The following is a 22,764-nucleotide window of genomic DNA, read 5'->3' as shown; positions in this document are numbered from 1 at the left end:
GGTGTTCCTTTTGTCCAGGTGGGAAAGGGCCGTGTGGAGTGCAATAGAGACTGCATTATCTGTGGATCTGTTGGGGCGGTATGCGAATTAGAATGGGTCCCGGGTTTCTGGGATGATAGTGTTGATGTGAGCCATGACCAGCCTTTCCAAGCACTTCATGGCTACAGATGTGAGTGCTAGGGGTCGGTAGTCATTTAGGCAGGTTGCCTTAGTGTTCTTGGGTACAGGCACTATAGTGGTCTGCTTAAAATATGTTGGTATTACAGACTCGGACAGGGAGAGGTTGAAAATGTCAGTGAAGACACTTGCCAGTTGGTCAGCGCATGCTCCGAGTACACGTCCTGTTAATCCGTCTGGCCATGCGGCCTTGTGTATGTTGACCTGTCTAAAGGCTGCGGAGAGCGTAATCACACAGTCTTCCTGTCCTGCTGGTGCTCTCATGCATGCTTCAGTGTTGCTTGCCTCGAAGCGAGCATAGAAGTAGTTTAGCTCGTCCGGTAGGCTTGTGTCACTGGGCAGCTCTCGTCTGTGCTTCCCTTTGTAGTCTGTAATAGTTTGCAGGCTCTGTTACATCCGACGAGCGTCAGAGCCGGTGTTGTACGACTCGATCTTAGTCCTGTATTGACGTTTTGCCTGTATGATGGTTCGTCGGAGGGCATAGCGGGATTTCTTATAAGCTTCTGGGTTAGAGTCCCGCTCCTTGAAAGTGGCAGCTCTAGCCTTTAAAGTCCCCGGCTACTAGGAGCACCGTCTCTGGGTGAGCGATTTCTTGTTTGCTTATGGCGGAATACAGCTCATTCAATGCTATCTTAGTGCCAGCCTCTGACTGTGGTGGTATGTAAACAACTACAAAGAATATAGATGAGAACTCTCTCGGTAGGTAATGTGGTCTGCAGCTTATCATGAGAAACTCTACCTCAGTCGAGCAATGGCTCGAGACTTCCTTAGATATCGTGCGCCAGCTGTTGTTTACAAAAATACATAGATCGCCACCCCTTGTCTTACCAGACGCCGCTGTTCTATCCTGCCGGTACATCCCATAACCAGCCAACCTGTATGTTGATATTGAAGTCGTCCAGCCACGACTACGTGAAGTATAAGATGTTACAGTTTTTAATGTCCCGTTGGTAGTTTAATCTTCCCAATAACGCTTCCATTTTATTGTCCAAAGATTGCACGTTTGCGAGCAGAATTGAGGGGAGTGGGTGTTTATTAGATCGCCTACTACTCCTCAAGAAGGCAGCCCTCCCTCTGGCCTCTCTTTTTCCGCCTCCTCTTCACGCAGATCACAGGGGTCGAGCCTGTTTCCGAGGGAGCTGTATATCCTCCGCCTCGGGCTCGCCAGAGTCGTGAAAGAAGTAAAAGGATTCTGCTAGTCCGTGAGTAATCGCAGTCCTGATGTCTAGAGTTTATTTTCGGTCAGAAGAGACAGTAGCGGCAACATTATGTGCAAAAGTAGTAAACAAATAAGTTACAAACAATGCAGATAAACAAACAAAAAACACAATTGTTGTGAGGCACGTAAATGTCTGCCTTCTGCTCCGGCGCCATTTTACAGCAGAACCTACTATAAACTGTGCTTGCTCCCATTTCAAGCACTGTTGAAATTAGGACCATCAAGCCACATCTCCCTGTTTTGTCATTTAGCTGACACTCCTTTCCAGAACAACTAGAGTTAAGTACCTTGCGCAAGGGCACATCGGCATATCTTTCACCTAGCTGGCACGGGGATACAAACCAGCAACCTTTCGGTTACTGGCCCAACACGCTTAACCGCAAGGCTACCTGCTGTCTCCAGGTAAATGATGGTTGGAAGTGACCTGACATCCTGTTGGTGATCGTCATCATAGCGAGCACGACACAACCAACCAGTCAGTCAGTCATTGTGGACAGGACTTGTGTGGCAGGTGCTGTCTCTCTGATTGTGTCCCAAATGGGCACGCTATTCCTATAGTGCACTATAAAGTGAGTTGGGTGCCATTTTGGGCCCATCCTCTGGCCCTTTCAAGGTTGAGGTACAACTTTATTTGTTGTGCTGGCGGGGGGTAATCGGAGTGCAAAGAATCAGAGAGACAGAGACAAAAGAGATGGAGAGAGAGATAGTAAGGGGAGAGAGATCAACCAAAATGGACAGGGGAGGGGGATTCTTCACAAGGGGTCATCACTTCAGACCCGGCACCAGGATAAAGGGGTTAGTTGAAATCAGTGAGGGGTTACAATTTTGGTGGGTTCTTGCATTGGAATGATATTGAATTCAATAAACCTAAAGTTGAAATGCCGAGACTCCAAGACCATTGATTGAGTGCTTTTAAAATAGCCGATCTCCACTGCGCTGTATCAGCACTAAAGCAGGGTCATTTTGGTAATGAATATAGGCTACAAGATAGATAGGCTGTTTGTAATAGGTCTATAACACTATGTGAATGCAGCCGTACACACTGCTGTCTTACCAAAAGAAGGCCGACTAAATGCCGAAAGTAGTAGCCAAGTTATCCATTCGTGCAAACTAAAATACTGAAAAGCAGTTTGGCTTAGAATACCGACACACCTGCCGAATAACAACGAATGACTGAGAACTGAACAAAACAACTGTAGCAAGGAAGCATAGTAAACAAAATATCAGATTGATAAAGGGATGACACAATCTGCATTTAGGCTAGTTACATTAACAGTAAACACACGCAGTATTCAAAAGGCGAATGGAGATCCAAATAGCCAAAACATATTCTACTACAGTGAGATGCAGCCATGCACAACTGTCTTGCCAAACAAATAGGCCCGTGGGCCCGTAGGCCCGCTTCAAACATGGGAAACCATGCCGCTCATGAGTGCAGCAACACGTTGTGATATGGCACAATGCACGTCTGCGGATCATATTCAACCCACGTAATCAATTAAGTAATGCCGGACTACAATAAACGTGTTTCCAATACGTACAGTTCCATTTCCAAGCACGACAACCAATAGGCTTCTAAGAAAACCATAATAGAACGTATCTCTTTCTATGAAGAAACATACCGATATGTAGCCATACAGAGAGGTGTCATTTGGGTTCTTGCATTGTACTTATATTGAGTATTCCAGCCACTCTTTCTATGAACCAGTTAAAAGAAAGTTTTTGGACAGAAAACCTGCGGCTAGTGTAGGATTCTAGGCTAACCTGGCCGGCTCCTGTGTTCCAAGATCGTCAGGAACAGTTGGAGGTGGAGGGAGCTATGGAGACATTATCCTGGCGGCGCTTGTGGACACAGCGCAAGGGAGATACCGATTTTGCGCCAACCTGTCACTCAATCATTTGAACTTTTTTTTGCTATTTTTATATAGGAACTTATAACTTAAACTGAGGGAGCACACGTTTCAACTGAGGTGAGCTAAGCCCTCTTTTGCCCCCTCGTGGAACCGAGCCCGGTCTGCTTAATACTCACCTAAATGAAATTGGAGGGTTCAGAAAGGTCATCTTCGATACTCCATCATACATTTCTGTGTCATAAGGAGCAGAGAGGTCAGGTTTTAGAGGTCAAAGTCTAACACTCTCCAATGTTTGGGTTCAGTATGAGCACGTTCCAGGTACAAGATCCTTATGTCATGTAGATGTGGTAGTAAGTAACCTAATAGTTGGTTAAAATCACATGATTCACAGTCGATGATGTCATCAGTGTCACCGAATGGTGTCATCGGAAAAAACGTATCTTTGTGAGTACAAACAAAGAAACCCGCCGATTTCATATGTTGATGTTGAAAAAGAGTTTTCCCTTTAAACATTTCTCCAGACATTGTAATAACCAGGTATTCTGTGCAACATATATGTGTTCCCCTTAACTACTAGTGTAGTTAAGTGTCACTAGGTCTGTGACCACTGCAGCTATTTTTGTCCCCAGCTGACAGGAGTCCCAGTCTGGCTGCAGGCACGTGTTCAAGAGAGGTTATTTTTATTTTTTTATTTTACTAGGCAAGTCAGTTAAGAACAAATTCTTATTTTCAATGACGGCCTAGGAACAGTAGGTTAACTGCCTGCTCAGGGGCAGAACGACAGATTTATACCTTGTCAGCTCAGGGGTTTGAACTTCCAACCTTCTAGTTACTAGTCCAACGCTCTAACCACTAGGCTACCCTGCCGCCCCTCAGTCAAACCTGCTTTACCTACACACACAGTCACAGATAGAATGGCATGTATTCACACTTACAGTACCAGTCAAAAGTTTGGACATACCTACTCATTCAAGGGGTTCTCTTTATTTGTGCTATTTTCTACATTGTAGAATAATAGTGAAGAGATCAAAACTATAAAATAACACACATGGAATAATTTAGTAACCAAAAAAGTGTTAAACAAATCAAAATATATTTTATATTTGAGATTCTTCAAAGTAGCCACCCTTTGCACACTCTTGGCATTCTCTCAACCAGCTTTACCTGGAATGCTTTTCCAACTGTCTTGAAGGAGTTCCCACAGTCTCCTCCGAACAGTTGATGTTGAGATGTGTCTGTTACTTGAAATCTGAAGCATTTATTTGGCCTGCAATTTCCGAGGCTGGTAACTCTAATGAACTTATCCTCTGCAGCAGAGGTAACTCTGGGTCTTCCTTTCCTGTGGCAGTCCTCATGAGAGACAGCGCTTGATGGTTTTTGCGACTGCACTTGAAGAAATGTTCAAAGTTCTGAAATTTTCCAGATTGACTGACCTTCATGTCTTAAAGTCCTGAAGGACTGTCATTTCTCTTAGCTTATTTGAGCTGTTCTTGACATAATATGGAATTGGTTTTTTTACAAAATAGGGCTATTTTCTGTATACCACCCCTACCTTGTCACAATGCAACTGATTGGCACAAAAACATTAAGGTAAGAAATTCCACAAATGAACTTTTAACAAGGCACACCTGTTAATTGCAATGCTTTCCAGGTGCCTACCTCATGAAGCTGGTTGAGAGAATACCAAGAGTGTGCAAAACTGTCATCAAGGCAAAGGGTGGCTACTTTGTAGAATCTCAAATATATTTTGATTTTTTTAACACTTTTTTGGTTACTACACGATTCGATATGTGTTATTTCATAGTTTTGATGTCTTCATTATTATTCTATAATGTAGAAAATAGTAAAAATAAAGAAACCCTGGAATGAGTATGTGTGTCCAAACTTTTGACTGGTACTGTACATCTGACAACCACTTTCTAATGCATACAGACTTCATGCCTATTGGCCACAGGCAAACATGCATATTTGTGAGTTATACCCTGGAGTAAAATCTCCTCACTAGAATTTCAAATTTTTTACAAGGCACATTTTACGAGTCTAAACCCTCCCTCACTACGTCAGGCCGTGTGCATATGTGTGTGCCATAGGCACGTGCAAATAACAGCGTGTGTGTTCGTGTCAGTGCCTGCTGTTTGATACCTGATAGGTCCACGGCGTGAAGTCAGACACACAGCAATAAGGTCAATTCAGGGGTCACTACTCTACTCACCATTCAGCTCTTTTGTCCTCTTTATTCCTCTATACACCAATCCCTGATTCTTCTCTCCCTCCTCATGGCAGGTAGATCTTTCCACCTACACTAACAGGTAAACTGTCCCTGTTTTTTTTCAAGCAGTTATTGTACGGTCAGAATTCCGTACTAACTAGAGGTCGACCAATTATGATTTTTCAACGCCCATACCGATACCGATTATTGGACGACCAATAAAAGCCGATACCGATTAATTGGACAATTTATTTATTTGTAATAATGACAATTACAACAATACTGAATGAACACTTTTATTTTAACTTAATATAATACATCAATAAAATCAATTTAGCCTCAAATAAATAATTAAACATGTTCAATTTGGTTTGAATAATGCAAAAACAAAGTGTTGGAGAAGAAAGTAAAAGTGCAATATGTGCCTGTCATGCTCGTGAAAATGGACGGACCAAGGCACAGCGTGATTAGAGTTCCACATCTTTTATTTAAGTGAAACTTTCAAACAAAAACAATAAACAAATAACGAAACGGAACTTACTTGGGGCAACAAGCACACACACAAACAATATCCCACGAACACAGGTGGGAAAAATGGCTACCTAAATATGATCCCCAATTAGAGGCAACGATTACCAGCTAACTCTAATTGGGAACCATACAAAACACCAACATAGAAATAATGAACTAGAACACCCCCTAGTCACGCCCTGACCTTCAACTCCATAGAGAACCAAGGGCTCTCTATGGTCAGGGCGTGACAGTGCCATGTAAAAAAGCCAACATTTAAGTTCCTGGCTCAGAACATGAGAACATATGAAAGCTGGTGGTTCCTTTTATTAAAATGAGTCTTCAATATCCCCAGGTAAGAGGTTTAAGGTTGTAGTTATTATAGGAATTATAGGACTATTTATCTCTATACCATTTGTATTTCATATTTGACTATTGGATGTTCTTGTAGGCACTTTAGTATTGCCAGTGTAACAGTATAGCTTCCGCCTCTCTCCTTGCTCCTACCTGGGCTCGAACCAGGAACACATCAAAAACATCCACCCTCGAAGCAGTGTTACCCATCGCTCCACAAATGCCGCGGGGAACAACTACTTCAAGGTCTCAGAGCGAGTCCCGCACTGATTGAAACGCTATTAGTGCGCACCCCGCTAACTAGCTAGCCATCTCACATCGGTTACACCAGCCTAATCTCGGGAGTTGATAGACTTGAAGTCATAAACAGCTCAATGCTTGAAGCACAGGGAAGAGCTGCTGGCAAACGCACAAAAGTGCTGTTTGGATGAATGCTTACGAGCCTGCGGCTGCCTACCACCGCTCAGTCAGACTGCTCTATCAAATATCAAATCATAGACTTAATTATAACATGATAACACACAGAAATACGAGCCTTAGGTCATTAATATGGCTAAATCCGGAAACTATCATTTCGAAAACAAAATGTTTATTCTTTCAGTGAAATACAGAACCGTTACGTATTTTATCTAACGGGTGGCATCCATCAGTCTAAATATTGCTGTTACATTGTACAACCTTCAATGTTATGTCATAATTATGTACAATTCTGGCAAATTAATTATGGTCTTTGTTCGGAACAAATGGTCCTCACACAGTTTGCAAAGAGCCAGGCGGCCCAAACTGCTGCATATACCCTGACTCTGTTGCACAGAACGCAAGAGAAGTGACACAATTTCTCTAGTTAAAAGAAAGTCATATTAGCAGGCAATATTAACTAAATATGCAGGTTAAGAAATATATACTTGTGTATTGATGTTAAAGAAAGGTATTGATGTTTATGGTTAGGTACACATTGGTGCAACAACAGTGCTTTTTTCGCAAATGCGCTTGTTAAATCATCACCCGTTTGGAGAAGTAGGCTGTGATTCGATGAGAAATTAACAGGCACCACATCGATTAAATGCAATGCAGGACACGCTAGATAAACTAGTAATATCATCAACCATGTGTAGTTAACTAGTGATTATGTTAAGGTTGATTGTTTTTTATAAGATACATTTAATGCTAGCTAGCAACCTATCTTGGCTTCTTGCTGCACTCGCGTAACAGGTAGTCAGCCGGCCACGCAGGTTCCGCATGGATTGCAATGTAAGGCAGGTGGTTAGAGCGTTGGACTAGTAACCGGAAGGATGCAAGATCGAATCCCGAGCTGACAAGGTCGTTCTGCCCCTGAACCGTTCCTAGGCCGTCATTGAAAATAAGAATGTCGGGCCTCCCGGGTGGCGCAGTGGTTAAGGGTGCTGTACTGCAGCGCCAGCTGTGCCATCAGATTCCCTGGGTTCGCGCCCAGGCTCTGTCATAACCGGCTGCAACCGGGAGGTCCGTAGGGGCGGGAGGGCTTGGTCGGTAGGGCTGTCCTTGTCTCATCGCGCACCAGCGACTCCTGTGGCGGGCTGGGCGCAGTGTTCGCTAGCCAAGGTGGCCAGGTGCACGGTGTTTCCTCCGGCGCATTGGTGCGGCTGGCTTCCGGGTTGGATGCGCACTGTGTTAAGAAGCATTGCGGCTTGGTTGGGATGTGTATTGGAGGACGCATGACTTTCAACCTTCGTCTCTCCTGAGCCCGTATGGGAGTTGTAGCGATAAGACAAGATAGTAGCTACTACAACAATTGGATACCATGAAATTGGGGAGAAAAAGGGGTAAAAAAAAATAAATAAAAAATAAGAATGTCTTCTTGCCTAGGTAAATAAAGGTACATTTTTTTTTAATCGGCCACAATCGGTGTCCAAAAATGCCGATACCGATTGTTATGAAAACTTGAAATCGGTCGTAATTTATTGTAATCCCGATTACATGTAACCGGGATTACGTAATCAGATTACAAAACTGAAGTAACTGTAATCAACCCCAAAAATATGTAAACACAAGTAATCTGACAGTTACATTCTTAAAAACAGCTGATTACGTTTTGGATTACTTCATCTAATATCAAGATGTGGGCTTCAAGTGATTGCCTCAAACACACTGAGATGGCAAGTTTTTGAAAGCTGTGCTGAGCCACACAGCTTTGAAGTCACCTTTCAGTGGGAATGGAAGCCTTTCCCCTTTTTCTAATCTATTTGAAATCTCCAAAACTGCAACATTTGCTTTCCCTGGTTGCTTTCCACAGGAAATATTTTTTATACCAAAAAACATCTGACCCCCACTTACTGAGAACTGAATCATCCCACATTTTAATTGGATTTTGAAATTAGTCAACACAGCCACATCCTGTTCACTTCTCAAGCACAAATCAGCTACTCAGCTACTCAGCTACTCACCTCTAGTTACAGTGGAAATGAGTACTCTCAAATCTACCGTTCTGCCTTTGCAGCAGTGCTGAGCGATTTAGTGCTTTTTGGGGTCAGTTTGATTCTTGAAAATATAATTTTCGATTATTTTTTGTAAACTTTAAATGCACTATGCATTTATGTGGGTTGAATGCTGTAACAACACAGAATAAAACAATGAATAAAATGACGTTAGGCAGCCCATTCCGACTTATCACGTATTAACCACCATCTAGTTACATTATTTGAATAAAATATTTCGGTTGTTGTGTATATAATAAAACATATATTTGACTACTTTATTGTTTCATTCCACGTCATCTCTTCTCTAGCTGCTGATCTTCAAGGTAAATAAGGTATACTTCTATGACTGCTGAATAACAATTATCAATCACTTAGATAATGTATTTTCAGGTAGAGTTCCTCACAAAGCAACTGCTCTCGATCACGCATTCTAATGTAGCAGGCGTAAAAGAAACACACAGACCGGACAAGTAGGCGCACAATGGACTATGGTCATTGTAGTTAATTACCAGGTTTTCTGCACTAAACTAAGTAGAATATTCGCCTGTTGGAAACTAAAACTCCCTAATTCGGGCTTGATCTGATTTATCGCTAGAGAAACTGGCAATGTGCGTATTGAGCTCACAAAACAAAAACAAAAAAACAATGGAATTCAAACAATTGAAACTGACAAAGACGATAAAGAACCAACGTTTTGGTTAATCGTTCCGCACTACATCACAGACAGATCTATGTGTTTTTGCAAACTTAGAAGAGTCTACATTCAGAGTATTTGCACAATTGATCATCCAACTCATAAAATCATTTGATCTGTTACATCTGTCTATTGGAGTATTTATCATTCAAATGACCTTTAACCTCTTTTACTGGCCACAATCTTATTTTTCAGGTAATCCGCCCAACCCTGAGTTTCTAGGATACTCCTCCTGCTTAGCGATATGTTTTATAGAATGTTTTATATGTTTTATAGAATGCTTTATATGTTTTATAGAATGTTTTATATGTTTTATATGTTTTATAGAATGTTTTATAGAATGCTTTATATGTTTTATAGAATGTTTTATATTTTTTTATAGAATGTTTTATATAATGTTTTATAGAATGCTTTAAATGTTTTATAGAATGTTTTATATGTTTTATATGTTTTATAGAATGCTTTAAATGTTTTACAGAATGCTTTATATGTTTTATAGAATGTTTTATGTTTTATAGAATGCTTTATATGTTTTATAGAATGTTTTATATGTTTTATAGAATGCTTTATATGTTTTATAGAATGTTTTATATGCTTTATATGTTTTATAGAATGTTTTATATGTTTTGTAGAATGTTTTATATGTTTTATAGAATGTTTTATATGTTTTATATGTTTCATAGAATGTTTTATATGTTTTATAGAATGTTTTATATGTTTTATATGTTTTATAGAATGTTTTATATGTTTTATAGAATGTTTTATATGTTTTTAATGTTTTATAGAATGTTTTATATGTTTTGTAGAATGTTTTATATGTTTCATAGAATGTTTTATAGAATGTTTTATATGTTTTATAGAATGTTTTCTATGTTTTCTATGTTTTAGAATGTTTTAAAGAATCTTTTATAGAATGTTTTAGATGTTTTATAGAATGTTTTATATGTTTTATAGAATGTTTTCTATGTTTTCTATGTTTCATAGAATGTTTTAAAGAATCTTCTATAGAATGTTTTATATGTTTTATAGAATGTTTTATATGTTTTATAGAATGTTTTATATGTTTTATATGTTTTATAGAATGTTTTATATGTTTTATAGAATGTTTTATATGTTTTATATGTTTTATAGAATGTTTTATATGTTTTATAGAATGTTTTATATGTTTTATATGTTTTATAGAATGTTTTATATGTTTCATAGAATGTTTTATAGAATGTTTTATATGTTTTATAGAATGTTTTATATGTTTTATAGAATGTTTTATATGTTTTATAGAATGTTTTATAGAATGTTTTATAGAATGTTTTATATGTTTTATAGAAGGTTTTATAGAATGTTTTATAGAATGTTTTATATGTTTTATAGAATGTTTTATATGTTTTATAGAATGTTTTATATGTTTTATAGAATGTTTTATATGTTTCATAGAATGTTTTATAGAATGTTTTATAGAATGTTTTATAGAATGTTTTATATGTTTTATAGAATGTTTTATAGACTGTTTTATATGTTTTATAGAATGTTTTATAGAATGTTTTATATGTTTCATAGAATGTTTTATAGAATGTTTTATATGTTTTATAGAATGCTTTATATAATGTTTTATATGTTTTATAGAATGTTTTATATGTTTTATAGAATGTTTTATATGTTTCATAGAATGTTTTATAGAATGTTTTATATGTTTCATAGAATGTTTTATAGAATGTTTTATATGTTTTATAGAATGTTTTATATGTTTCATAGAATGTTTCATAGACTGTTTTATAGAATGTTTTATATGTTTCATAGAATGTTTTATAGAATGTTTTATATGTTTCATAGAATGTTTTATAGAATGTTTTATATGTTTCATAGAATGTTTTATAGAATGTTTTATAGAATGTTTTATATGTTTTATATGTTTCATAGAATGTTTTACAGAATGTTTTATAGAATGTTTTATATGTTTTATAGAATGTTTTATATGTTTTATATGTTTCCTAGAATGTTTTATATGTTTTATAGTCAATGTCAACATATTCAGGGATTATAACAGAACGGGCAGAGAAACCATTCATCACAGCGTCTTTCCGGAAACCAGAGTTATGGTGGTGATGATGAGTCAGTCATGGGGTTAACCTCACTCTCAGTAGTAGTATCCCACAGAGAATTTGTATTGCGGTTCCTCTCTTTTTGTTGCTCTCTGAGCTCAGATGAAAGTAAGGAGGAAAGTAGCTGTATACTTAAAAAAACAACAACATCCTTTCTTGCTTTGATATGTATTTTGTAGTTTTTGCAGACCTTTGGAGTTGTTGATGCAACATTGAAGTTCTGTACGGACTGTGTGTGCGGTACTTAATTCTGTAAGAAGGGATTGTTAAATGTTAAACTCTCTCTCTACCTCCCTTTCCCTCTCTCTCCCTTTCTCTCTCTTGCTCTCCTTTCCTCTTGCTATCGCTCTCGCTCTCTCTCTCTCTCTCTCTCTCTCTCTCTCTCTCTCTCTCTCTCTCTCTCTCTCTCTCTCTCTCTCTCTCTCTCCCCCCAGAGCAGCGATGGCTCCTTCTCTGGCCCAGGCCTATCGTAGGCGCTGGTGGATGGCGGTGACTGCGGTCATAGAGAACCTGCTGTTCTCTGCTGTGCTGCTGGGCTGGGGATCGCTACTCATCATGCTCAAGAACGAGGGCTTCTACTCACACCTCTGCATAAGTACGTCCCCATCCATGGTAACACTCACACAGGGATATGGTATACTTCAGGGTTGGAGTCCATTCCATTTCAAATTCCAGTCAATTCACAAAGAAGACCAAATGCCAATTCAAAATGTTCCTCATTGAAAAGCATTTAAGAGAATTTCAGTGTACTTCCTGAATTGTCTGTAATTGAAATGGAATTGACCCCAGGTACACATAAACCTGTGCATAGATACGGTGGGGTGAATCCTAACTACCACTGATATCATTGCTTGACTAAGTGACAATTTAACTCCAGTGGAACTTGGGATTTGCCCCTGTATACGTCCATAGATAATGTCTATAGCACATGTGGATTCCTGTGTCTTGTATACTCCCCTCTCTCTCTCCACCTCCTTACCCTTCTCCTTCTCCCCCTCTCTCTTCCATCTCTCTCCACCCCCCTCCCAGACAATGAGACAGTGTTCAGTAACATCAGTTCGTGGGACAGTGGTATCTGGCATAGCTGCGTGGACCAGGAAGAGATGTTGAATCTGGGCTTTACCATTGGCTCCTTCCTGCTGAGTGCAGCTACTCTGCCGCTGGGTATCCTGATGGACAAGTACGGGCCCCGCCCACTCCGCCTCCTCGGCAGGTAAAAGACGGGAAACATCGTCGTCATCATCATTATAATCATAGTATATCATCATCATCTACACTGGGATTGTCATCTTCACCATCGTCATCATCGTGATTATTATTACAATCATCATCATCATCATCGCAATTATCATTGAGCATTGTCATCATTAATATTATTTAAACAATTATCATCTTCATCATCTTTGTGACCTTAATCATTATCTTCACAACCATCGTCATCATCATTGTCTTCACCAGTCAGCGTCATCATCAACTCTCTCTCTCTTGCAGCGCGTGTTTTGCCTTCTCTTGTGCCATGATAGCTGGAGCTGCCTATAACCCTGAAGGTAAGAATCCTAAGCAACTGTAAACCACATGTAAATGAACACTAAATGTACAGGAAATGACATTAAACACAACTTCTGCTTATTACATTACACTGCACACATAGATCGCCCTCACTCTGTCCTCTTGTCTCCTCGTTCCTCCTCCAGTACTCTCGGCCCTCATTTTCATCGCGGTCTCCTTCAACGGCTTTGGAGGAATCTGCCTGACCTTCACCTCCCTCACGGTAAGACACGCATACACATACACACACCCATCATCCTTCTCCTCTACATGGACACAACAATGACAATATCCAAAGCTACCAAGTTCCCAGAATGCACCAGCGGCTGGTGGGAGGAGCTATAGGAGGACGGGCTCATTGTAATGGCTGGAATGGAATTCATGTAACTGTATCAAACATTTAATTTTTAATTTTTTTATTTCACCTTTATTTCACCAGGTAGGCAAGTTGAGAACAAGTTCTCATTTACAATTGCGACCTGGCCATGATAAAGATAGATAACAACACAGAGTTACACATGGAGTAAAACAAACATACAGTCAATAATACAGTAGAAAAATAAGTCTATATACAATGTGAGCAAATGAGGTGAGATAAGGGAGGTAAAGGCAAAAAAAAGGCCATGGTGGCGAAGTAAATACAATATAGCAAGTAAAACACTGGAATGGTTCATTTGCAGTGGAAGAATGTGCAAAGTAGAGAAAGAAATAATGGGGAGCAAAGGAGCAAAATAAATAAATAAATACAGTAGGGGAAGGGGTAGTTGTTTGGGCTAAATTATAGATGGGCTGTGTATAGATGGGCTGTGTACAGGTGCAGTAATGTGTGAGCTGCTCTGACAGCTGGTGCTTAAAGCTAGTGAGGGAGATAAGTGTCTCCAGTTTCAGAGATTTTTGTAGTTCGTTCCAGTTATTGGCAGCAGAGAACTGGAAGGACATATGGAAACCACGTTTGACTCCGTTCCATTTATTTACAATGAGCCCCTCCTCCTATAGCTCCTCCCACCACTCATGACCAAAACCTCCCAGCACCTGAAAGGTTTCTTACCGCGTGCTGTGGCCCATAGAGACTAAAGGACTGCACTCTATGCTGCACCCCGTTTTAAGCCATCTCTGAACTGTACACAAAATAACTGCACTGTACTGCATTTGCACTCTATTCATCTCTCTGCATGTAGATAAATTCATACTGATACTGTAAATGTGTACATCCACTGTATATAAACCGTATACCTACTGTATGTCAACCGTGTACCCACTGTATATCAACCGTATATCAACCGTATATCAACATCATACCCACTGTATATCAACCGTATATCAACCGTATATCAACATCATACCCACTGTATATCAACCGCATACCCACTGTATGTCAACCGCACACCCACTGTATGTCAACCGTATACCTACTGTATGTCAACCGTGTACCCACTGTATATCAACCGTATATCAACCGTATATCAACATCATACCCACTGTATATCAACCGTATATCAACCGTATATCAACATCATACCCACTGTATATCAACCGTATATCAACCGTATATCAACATCATACCCACTGTATGTCAACCGTATATCAACATCATACCCACCGTATATCAACCGTATATCAACATCATACCCACTGTATGTCAACCGTATATCAACATCATACCCACCGTATATCAACCGTATATCAACATCATACCCACTGTATGTCAACCGTATATCAACCGTATACCCACTGTATATCAACCGTATACCCACTGTATATCAACCGTATATCAACATCATACCCACTGTATGTCAACCGTATATCAACCGTATATCAACCGTATATCAACATCATACCCACCGTATATCAACCGTATATAAACATCATACCCACTGTATGTCAACCGTATATCAACCGTATACCCACTGTATATCAACCGTATATCAACATCATACCCACTGTATGTCAACCGTATACCCACTGTATGTCAACCGTATACCCACTGTATGTTAACTGTATACCCACTGTATGTCAACCGTATACCCACTGTATGTCAACCGTATACCCACTGTATGTCAACCGTATACCCACTGTATGTTAACTGTATACCCACTGTATGTCAACCGTATACCCACTGTATGTCAACCGTATACCCACTGTATGTTAACTGTATACCCACTGTATGTTAACCGTATACCCACTATATGTTAACTGTATACCCACTGTATGTTAACTGTATACCCACTATATGTTAACCGTATACCCACTGTATGTCAAACTTATATCAACTGCATACATACTGTATGTTAACCGTATACCCACTCTATGTTAACCGTATACCCACTGTATGTTAACCGTATACCCACTCTATGTTAACCGTATACCTACTGTATGTTAACCGTATACCCACTCTATGTTAACCGTATACCCACTGTATGTTAACCGTATACCCACTGTATGTTAACTGTATACCCACTGTATGTTAACTGTATACCCACTATATGTTAACCGTATACCCACTGTATGCCAAACTTATATCAACTGCATACATACTGTATGTTAACCGTATACCCACTGTATGTTAACCGTATACCTACTGTATGTTAACCGTATACCCACTGTATGTTAACTGTATACCCACTGTATGTTAACTGTATACCCACTATATGTTAACCGTATACCCACTGTATGTTAACCGTATACCTACTGTATGTTAACCGTATACCCACTGTATGTCAACCGTATACCCACTGTATGTTAACCGTATACCTACTGTATGTTAACCGTATACCCACTGTATGTTAACTGTATACCCACTGTATGTTAACTGTATACCCACTATATGTTAACCGTATACCCACTGTATGTTAACCGTATACCCACTGTATGTCAAACTTATATCAACTGCATACATACTGTATGTTAACCGTATACCCACTCTATGTTAACCGTATACCCACTATATGTTAACCGTATACCCACTCTATGTTAACCGTATACCTACTGTATGTTAACCGTATACCCACTATATGTTAACCGTATACCCACTGTATGTCAAACTTATATCAACTGCATACATACTGTATGTTAACCGTATACCCACTCTATGTTAACCGTATACCTACTGTATGTTAACCGTATACCTACTGTATGTTAACCGTATACCCACTGTATGTCAACCGTATACCCACTGTATGTTAACCGTATACCTACTGTATGTTAACCGTATACCCACTGTATGTTAACTGTATACCCACTGTATGTTAACTGTATACCCACTATATGTTAACCGTATACCCACTGTATGTTAACTGTATACCCACTATATGTTAACCGTATACCCACTGTATGTTAACTGTATACCCACTATATGTTAACCGTATACCCACTGTATGTTAACCGTATACCCACTCTATGTTAACCGTATACCCACTATATGTTAACCGTATACCCACTCTATGTTAACCGTATACCCACTATATGTTAACCGTATACCCACTCTATGTTAACCGTATACCCACTGTATGTTAACCGTATACCCACTCTATGTTAACCGTATACCCACTATATGTTAACCGTATACCCACTCTATGTTAACCGTATACCCACTGTATGTTAACCGTATACCCACTCTATGTTAACCGTATACCCACTGTATGTTAACTGTATACCCACTATATGTTAACCGTATACCCACTGTATGTCAAACTTATATCAACTGCATACATACTGTATGTTAACCGTATACCCACTCTATGTTAACCGTATACCCACTGTATGTTAACCGTATACCCACTCTATGTTAACCGTATACCCACTGTATGTCAACCGTATATCAACATCATACCCACTGTATGTCAAACGTATATCAACATCATACCCACTGTATGTCAAACGTATATCAACATCATACCCACTGTATGTCAAACGTATATCAACATCATACCCACTGTATGTCAAACGTATATCAACATCATACCCACTGTATGTCAACCGTATACCCACTGTATGTCAACCGTATATCAACATCATACCCACTGTATGTCAACCGTATACCCACTGTATGTCAACCGTATACCCACTGTATGTTAACTGTATACCCACTGTATGTCAACCGTATACCCACTGTATGTCAACCGTATACCCACTGTATGTCAACCGTATACCCACTGTATGTTAACTGTATACCCACTGTATGTCAACCGTATACCCACTGTATGTCAACCGTATACCCACTGTATGTTAACTGCATACCTACTGTATGTTAACCATATACCCACTGTATGTTAACCGTATACCCACTGTATGTTAACTGTATACCCACTGTATGTTAACCGTATACCCACTGTATGTCAACCGTATATAAACTGCATACCCACTATGTTAACTGTATACCCACTGTATGTTAACCGTATACCTACTGTATATCAACCGCATACCCACTGTATGTTAACCGTATACCCACTGTATGTCAACTGTATACCCACTGTATGTCAACCTTATATCAACCGCATACCCACTGTATATCAACCGCATACCCACTGTATATCAACCGCATACCCACTGTATATCAACTGCATACCCACTGTATATCAACCGCATACCCACTGTATATCAACCACATACACACTGTATGTTAACCGTATACCCACTGTATGTCAACTGTATACCCACTGTATATCAACCGCATACACACTGTATGTTAACCGTATACCCACTGTATGTTAACTGTATACCCACTGTATGTCAACTGTATACCCACTGTATATCAACCACATACACACTGTATGTCAACTGTATACCCACTGTATATCAACCACATACACACTGTATGTTAACCGTATACCCACTGTATGTCAACTGTATACCCACTGTATATCAACCACATACACACTGTATGTTAACCGTATACCCACTATATGTCAACTGTATACCCACTGTATATCAACCGCATACACACTGTATGTTAACCGTATACCCACTGTATGTCAACTGTATCCCCACTGTATATCAACCGCATACACACTGTATGTTAACCGTATACCCACTGTATGTCAACTGTATACCCACTGTATGTCAACCTTATATCAACCGCATACCCACTGTATATCAACCGCATACCCACTGTATATCAACCGCATACCCACTGTATATCAACTGCATACCCACTGTATATCAACCGCATACCCACTGTATGTTAACCATATACCCACTGTATGTCAACCTTATATCAACCACATACACACTGTATGTTAACCGTATACCCACTGTATATCAACCACATACCCACTGTATATCAACTGCATACCCACTGTATATCAACCGCATACCCACTGTATATCAACCGCATACCCACTGTATATCAACCTTATATCAACCACATACCCACTGTATGTCAACCGTTTACCCACTGTATGTCAACCACATATCCACTGTATATCAACCTTATATCAACCACATACCCACTGTATGTCAACCACATACCCACTGTATGTCAACCACATACCCACTGTATATCAACCTTATATCAACCACATACCCACTGTATGTTAACCATATACCCACTGTATGTCAACCTTATGTCAACCGTATACCCACTGTATATCAACCGCATACCCACTGTATATCAACCGCATACCCACTGTATATCAACCACATACCCACTGTATATATCAACCTTATATCAACCACATACCCACTGTATATATCAACCACATACACACTGTATATATCAACCGCATACCTACTGTATATCAACCACATACCCACTGTATATATCAACCACATACACACTGTATATATCAACCGCATACCCACTGTATATCAACCACATACCCACTGTATATATCAACCACATACACACTGTATATATCAACCGCATACCCACTGTATATCAACCACATACCCACTGTATATATCAACCTTATATCAACCACATACCCACTGTATATCAACCACATACACACTGTATATATCAACCGCATACCTACTGTATATTTGTATATCTGCTCATTCTCTTATAACTCTACCTAGTTGTATATAATGTATGTCAACTTTGTTTAAACTCCGCCGTCTGTATTCTCCCTTAATGTTGTCTATCACTAGCAACACCATATCACCAAGTACAATCCTGAGTATGTGTAAATGTAGTTGGTGATCTGATTCTGACCAGCCTATGTTGGTTATTATAACTATAGAAATAGATTCAATGGATATAACTAACTATACACTGAGTGTACAAAACATTACCGATCACCTGCTGTTTCCATGACACAGACTGACCAGGTGAATCCAGCTGAAAGCTATGTTCCCTTATTCATGTCACTTGTTAAACCCACTTCAGTCAGTGTAGATAAAGGGGAGGAGACGGGTTAAAGAATGATTTGTAGTAAGCCTTGAGACAATTGAGACATGGATTGTGTGTGTGCCATTCCGAGGGTGAATGGGTAAGACAAAATAAAGTGCCTTTTGAACGGTGTATGGTAGTAGTTGCCAGGTGCACCGGTTTGTGTCAAGAACTGCAACGCTGCTGTTTGTTTTTTCAACGCTCAACAGCTTCCTGTGAGAACGGTCCACCACCCAAACGACATCCAGCCAACTTTACACAACTGTGGGAAGCATTGGAGTCAACATGAGCCAGCATCCCTGTGGAATGCTTTCGACACCATGCCCCGACAAATTGAGGCTGTTTTGAGAGAAAGGGGGGTGCAACTCAATGTTAGGAAGATGTTCCTAATGTTTGGTATACTCAGTGTACAGTCATGGCAAAAAAAATAGAGAATGACAAAAATGTTAATTTCCACAAAGTTTGCTTCTTCAGTATCTTCATATATTTTTTGTCAGATGTTACTATGGAATACTGAAGTATAATTACAAGCATTTCAAAAGTGTCAAAGGCTTTTATTGACAATTACATGAAGTTGATGCAAAGAGTCAATATTTGCAGTGTTGACCCTTCTTTTTCAAGACCTCTGCAATCCGCCCTGGCATGCTGTCAATTAACTTCTGGGCCACATCCTGACTTATGGCAGCCCATTCTTGCATAATCAATGCTTGGAGTTTGTCAGAATTTGTCCACACGCCTCTTGAGGATTGACCACAAGTTCTCAATAGGATTAAGATCTGGGAAGTTTCCTGGCCATGGACCCAAAATATCGATGTTTTGTTCCCAGAGCCACTTAGTTATCACTTTTGCCTTTTGGCAAGGTGCTCCATTATGCTGGAAAAGGCATTGTTCGTCACCAAACTGTTCCTGGATGGTTTGGAGAAATCTCTCGGAGGATGTGTTGGTACCATTCTTTATTCATGGCTGTGTTCTTAGGCAAAATTGTGAGAGAGATGGTCTCAGGATGCTTTACTGTTGGCATGACACAGGACTGATGGTAGCGCTCACCTTGTCTTCTCCAGGACACGTGTTTTTCCGGATGCCCCAAACAATCGGAAAGGGGATTCATCAGAGAAAATGACTTTACCCCAGTCCTCAGCAGTCCAATCCCTGTACCTTTTGCAAAATATCAGTCTGTCCCTGATGTTTTCCCTGGAGAGAAGTGGCTTCTTTGCTGCCATTCTTGACACCAGGCCATCCTCTAAAAGTCTTCGCTTCACTGTGCGTGCAGATGCACTCCTGAGCAAGCTCTGTACTGGTGGTGCCCCGATCCCGCAGCTGAATCAACTTTAGGAGACGGTCCTGGCGCTTGCTGGACTTTCTTGGGTGCCCTGAAGCCTTCTTCACAACAATTGAACCGTTCTCCTTGAAGTGCTTGATGATCCGATAAATGGTTGATTTAGGTGTAATCTTACTAGCAGCAATATCCTTGCCTCTGAAGCCCTTTTTGTGCAAAGCAAAGATGACGCCACTTGTTTCCTTGCAGGTAACCATGGTTGACAGAGGAAGAACAATGATTCCAAGCACCACCCTCCTTTTGAAGCTTCCAGTCTGTTATTTGAACTCAATCAGCATGACAGAGTGATCTCCAGTCTTGTCCTCATCAACACTCACACCTGTGCTAAAGAGAGAATCACTGACATGTCAGCTTCATCTGATAACATTCTGGAGTATATGCAAATTTCCATCATACAAACTGAGGCAGCAGAATTTATGAAAATTAATATTTGTGTCATCCTCAACATTTGGCCACGACTGTACACACGCCGCACCACTGTGACTCATACCCCCATAAAGGCTTCTGATTGTGTCGCCATCTACACCGAATGGGTATTGTGTGTAGATTGATCAGAATTGTTTTATTTAATCCATTTTAGATGAAGGTTGTAAAGTAACAAAATGCGTAAAAAGGCAAGGGGTCTGAATATTTTCCGAATGCACTGCACAGTGCCTTTGGAAAGTATTTAGACCCCATTACTTTTTCCACATTTTGTTACGTTACAGCCTTATTCTTGGAGTCCAAGAATGGCCATTCTACCATAAAGGCCTGATTGGTGGGGGGCTGCAGAGATGGTTTTCCTTCTGGAAGGTTCTCCCATCTCCACAGAGGGACTCTGGAGCTCTGTCAGAGTGACCATCAGGTTCTTGGACCAAGGTCCTTCTCCCCCTTTTGCTCAGTTTGGCCGGGCTGCCAACTCTAGGAAGAGTCTTGGTGGTTCCAAACTTTTTCCACTTAAGAATGACGGAGGCCACTGTGTTCTTGAAGACCTTCAATGCTGCAGAAATGTTTTGGTACCCTTCCCCAGATCTGTTCCTCGACACAATCCTGTATCGGAGCTCTACAGACAATCCCTACGACTTGGTTTTTGCTCTGACATGCACTATCAACTGTGGGACCTTAAATAGACATGTGGGCCTTTCTAAATCATGTCCAATCAATTTAACATCTCAAGGATGAACAATGGAAACAGGATGCACCTGAGCTCAATTTCGAGTCTTATAGCAAAATGTCTGAATACTTATGTAAATAATGTTTTTCTGTTTTTTATTTTTAATACATTTAAAAACCTGTTTTTGCTTCGTCATTATGGTGTATTATTGTGTGTAGATTGATAAGCAAAAAAAGTAATTTAATCAATTTCAGAATAAGGCTGTAATGTAACATCATTTGGAAAAGGTCAAGGGGTCTGAATACTTTCCAAATGCACTGTATAAGGCTTACTTTAGCTATTGCTATTATACACTATATTACTGTATATGCTTGGCAGTTGGTTGGCAGTTGTTTTGGGAGGATTAATCCTTTTTTTCTGTATAGTACGTGTGTATTTTTGTTTTTCTTTGCGTATAAATGTGATTAATAGTGGGTGTGTGTGTTGGCCGTTCAGGGTCTCCACGGCACATGCTGTTCTGCTTCTGGCTCTAAATTCTGGCACACGTCTGTCGGCCAATCAGATCACTGGGCTGTCGACACGCCTCGTCCCTGCCCCCCACCCCTTTCCAAAACACACAAGGACACGCGTCTATCTCCCTCTACCCGTCTCTCTCTCTCTCTCTCTCTCTCTCTCTCTCTCTCTCTCTCTCTCTCTCTCTCTCTCCCTCTCTCTCTCTCTCTCTCTCTCTACCCCTCTCTCTCTCTCTCTCTACCCCCTCTCTCTCTCTCTGTCTGTCTCTCTCTCTCTAACCCCCCCCCTCTCTCTCTCTCTCTCTCTCTCTCTCTCTCTACCCCTATCTCTCTCTCTACCTCTCTCTCACTCTCTCTCTCTCTCTCTCTCTGTCTCTCT

The 22,764-nt window shown here is 40.1% G+C and overlaps 1 protein-coding gene across 1 annotated transcript in view; it reads left to right on the top strand.

Annotated features, from left to right (window-relative positions):
• Nucleotides 1–22,764, top strand: part of LOC118395441 (large neutral amino acids transporter small subunit 3-like) — a 52,045-nt gene that overhangs the window by 2,981 nt on the left and 26,300 nt on the right. Inside the window, exons 2-5 of the mRNA XM_052464602.1 lie at nucleotides 12,003–12,163; nucleotides 12,598–12,781; nucleotides 13,060–13,115; nucleotides 13,263–13,339. Coding sequence (XP_052320562.1) covers nucleotides 12,010–12,163; nucleotides 12,598–12,781; nucleotides 13,060–13,115; nucleotides 13,263–13,339 — 471 coding nt within the window. The 5' untranslated portion in view covers nucleotides 12,003–12,009. The remainder of the gene's footprint in view (nucleotides 1–12,002; nucleotides 12,164–12,597; nucleotides 12,782–13,059; nucleotides 13,116–13,262; nucleotides 13,340–22,764) is intronic.

Source organism: Oncorhynchus keta, chromosome 16 (assembly GCF_023373465.1).
Source record: "Oncorhynchus keta strain PuntledgeMale-10-30-2019 chromosome 16, Oket_V2, whole genome shotgun sequence".
Taxonomy (NCBI): domain Eukaryota; kingdom Metazoa; phylum Chordata; class Actinopteri; order Salmoniformes; family Salmonidae; genus Oncorhynchus; species Oncorhynchus keta.
This window is presented reverse-complemented; position numbering and strand designations above follow the sequence as displayed.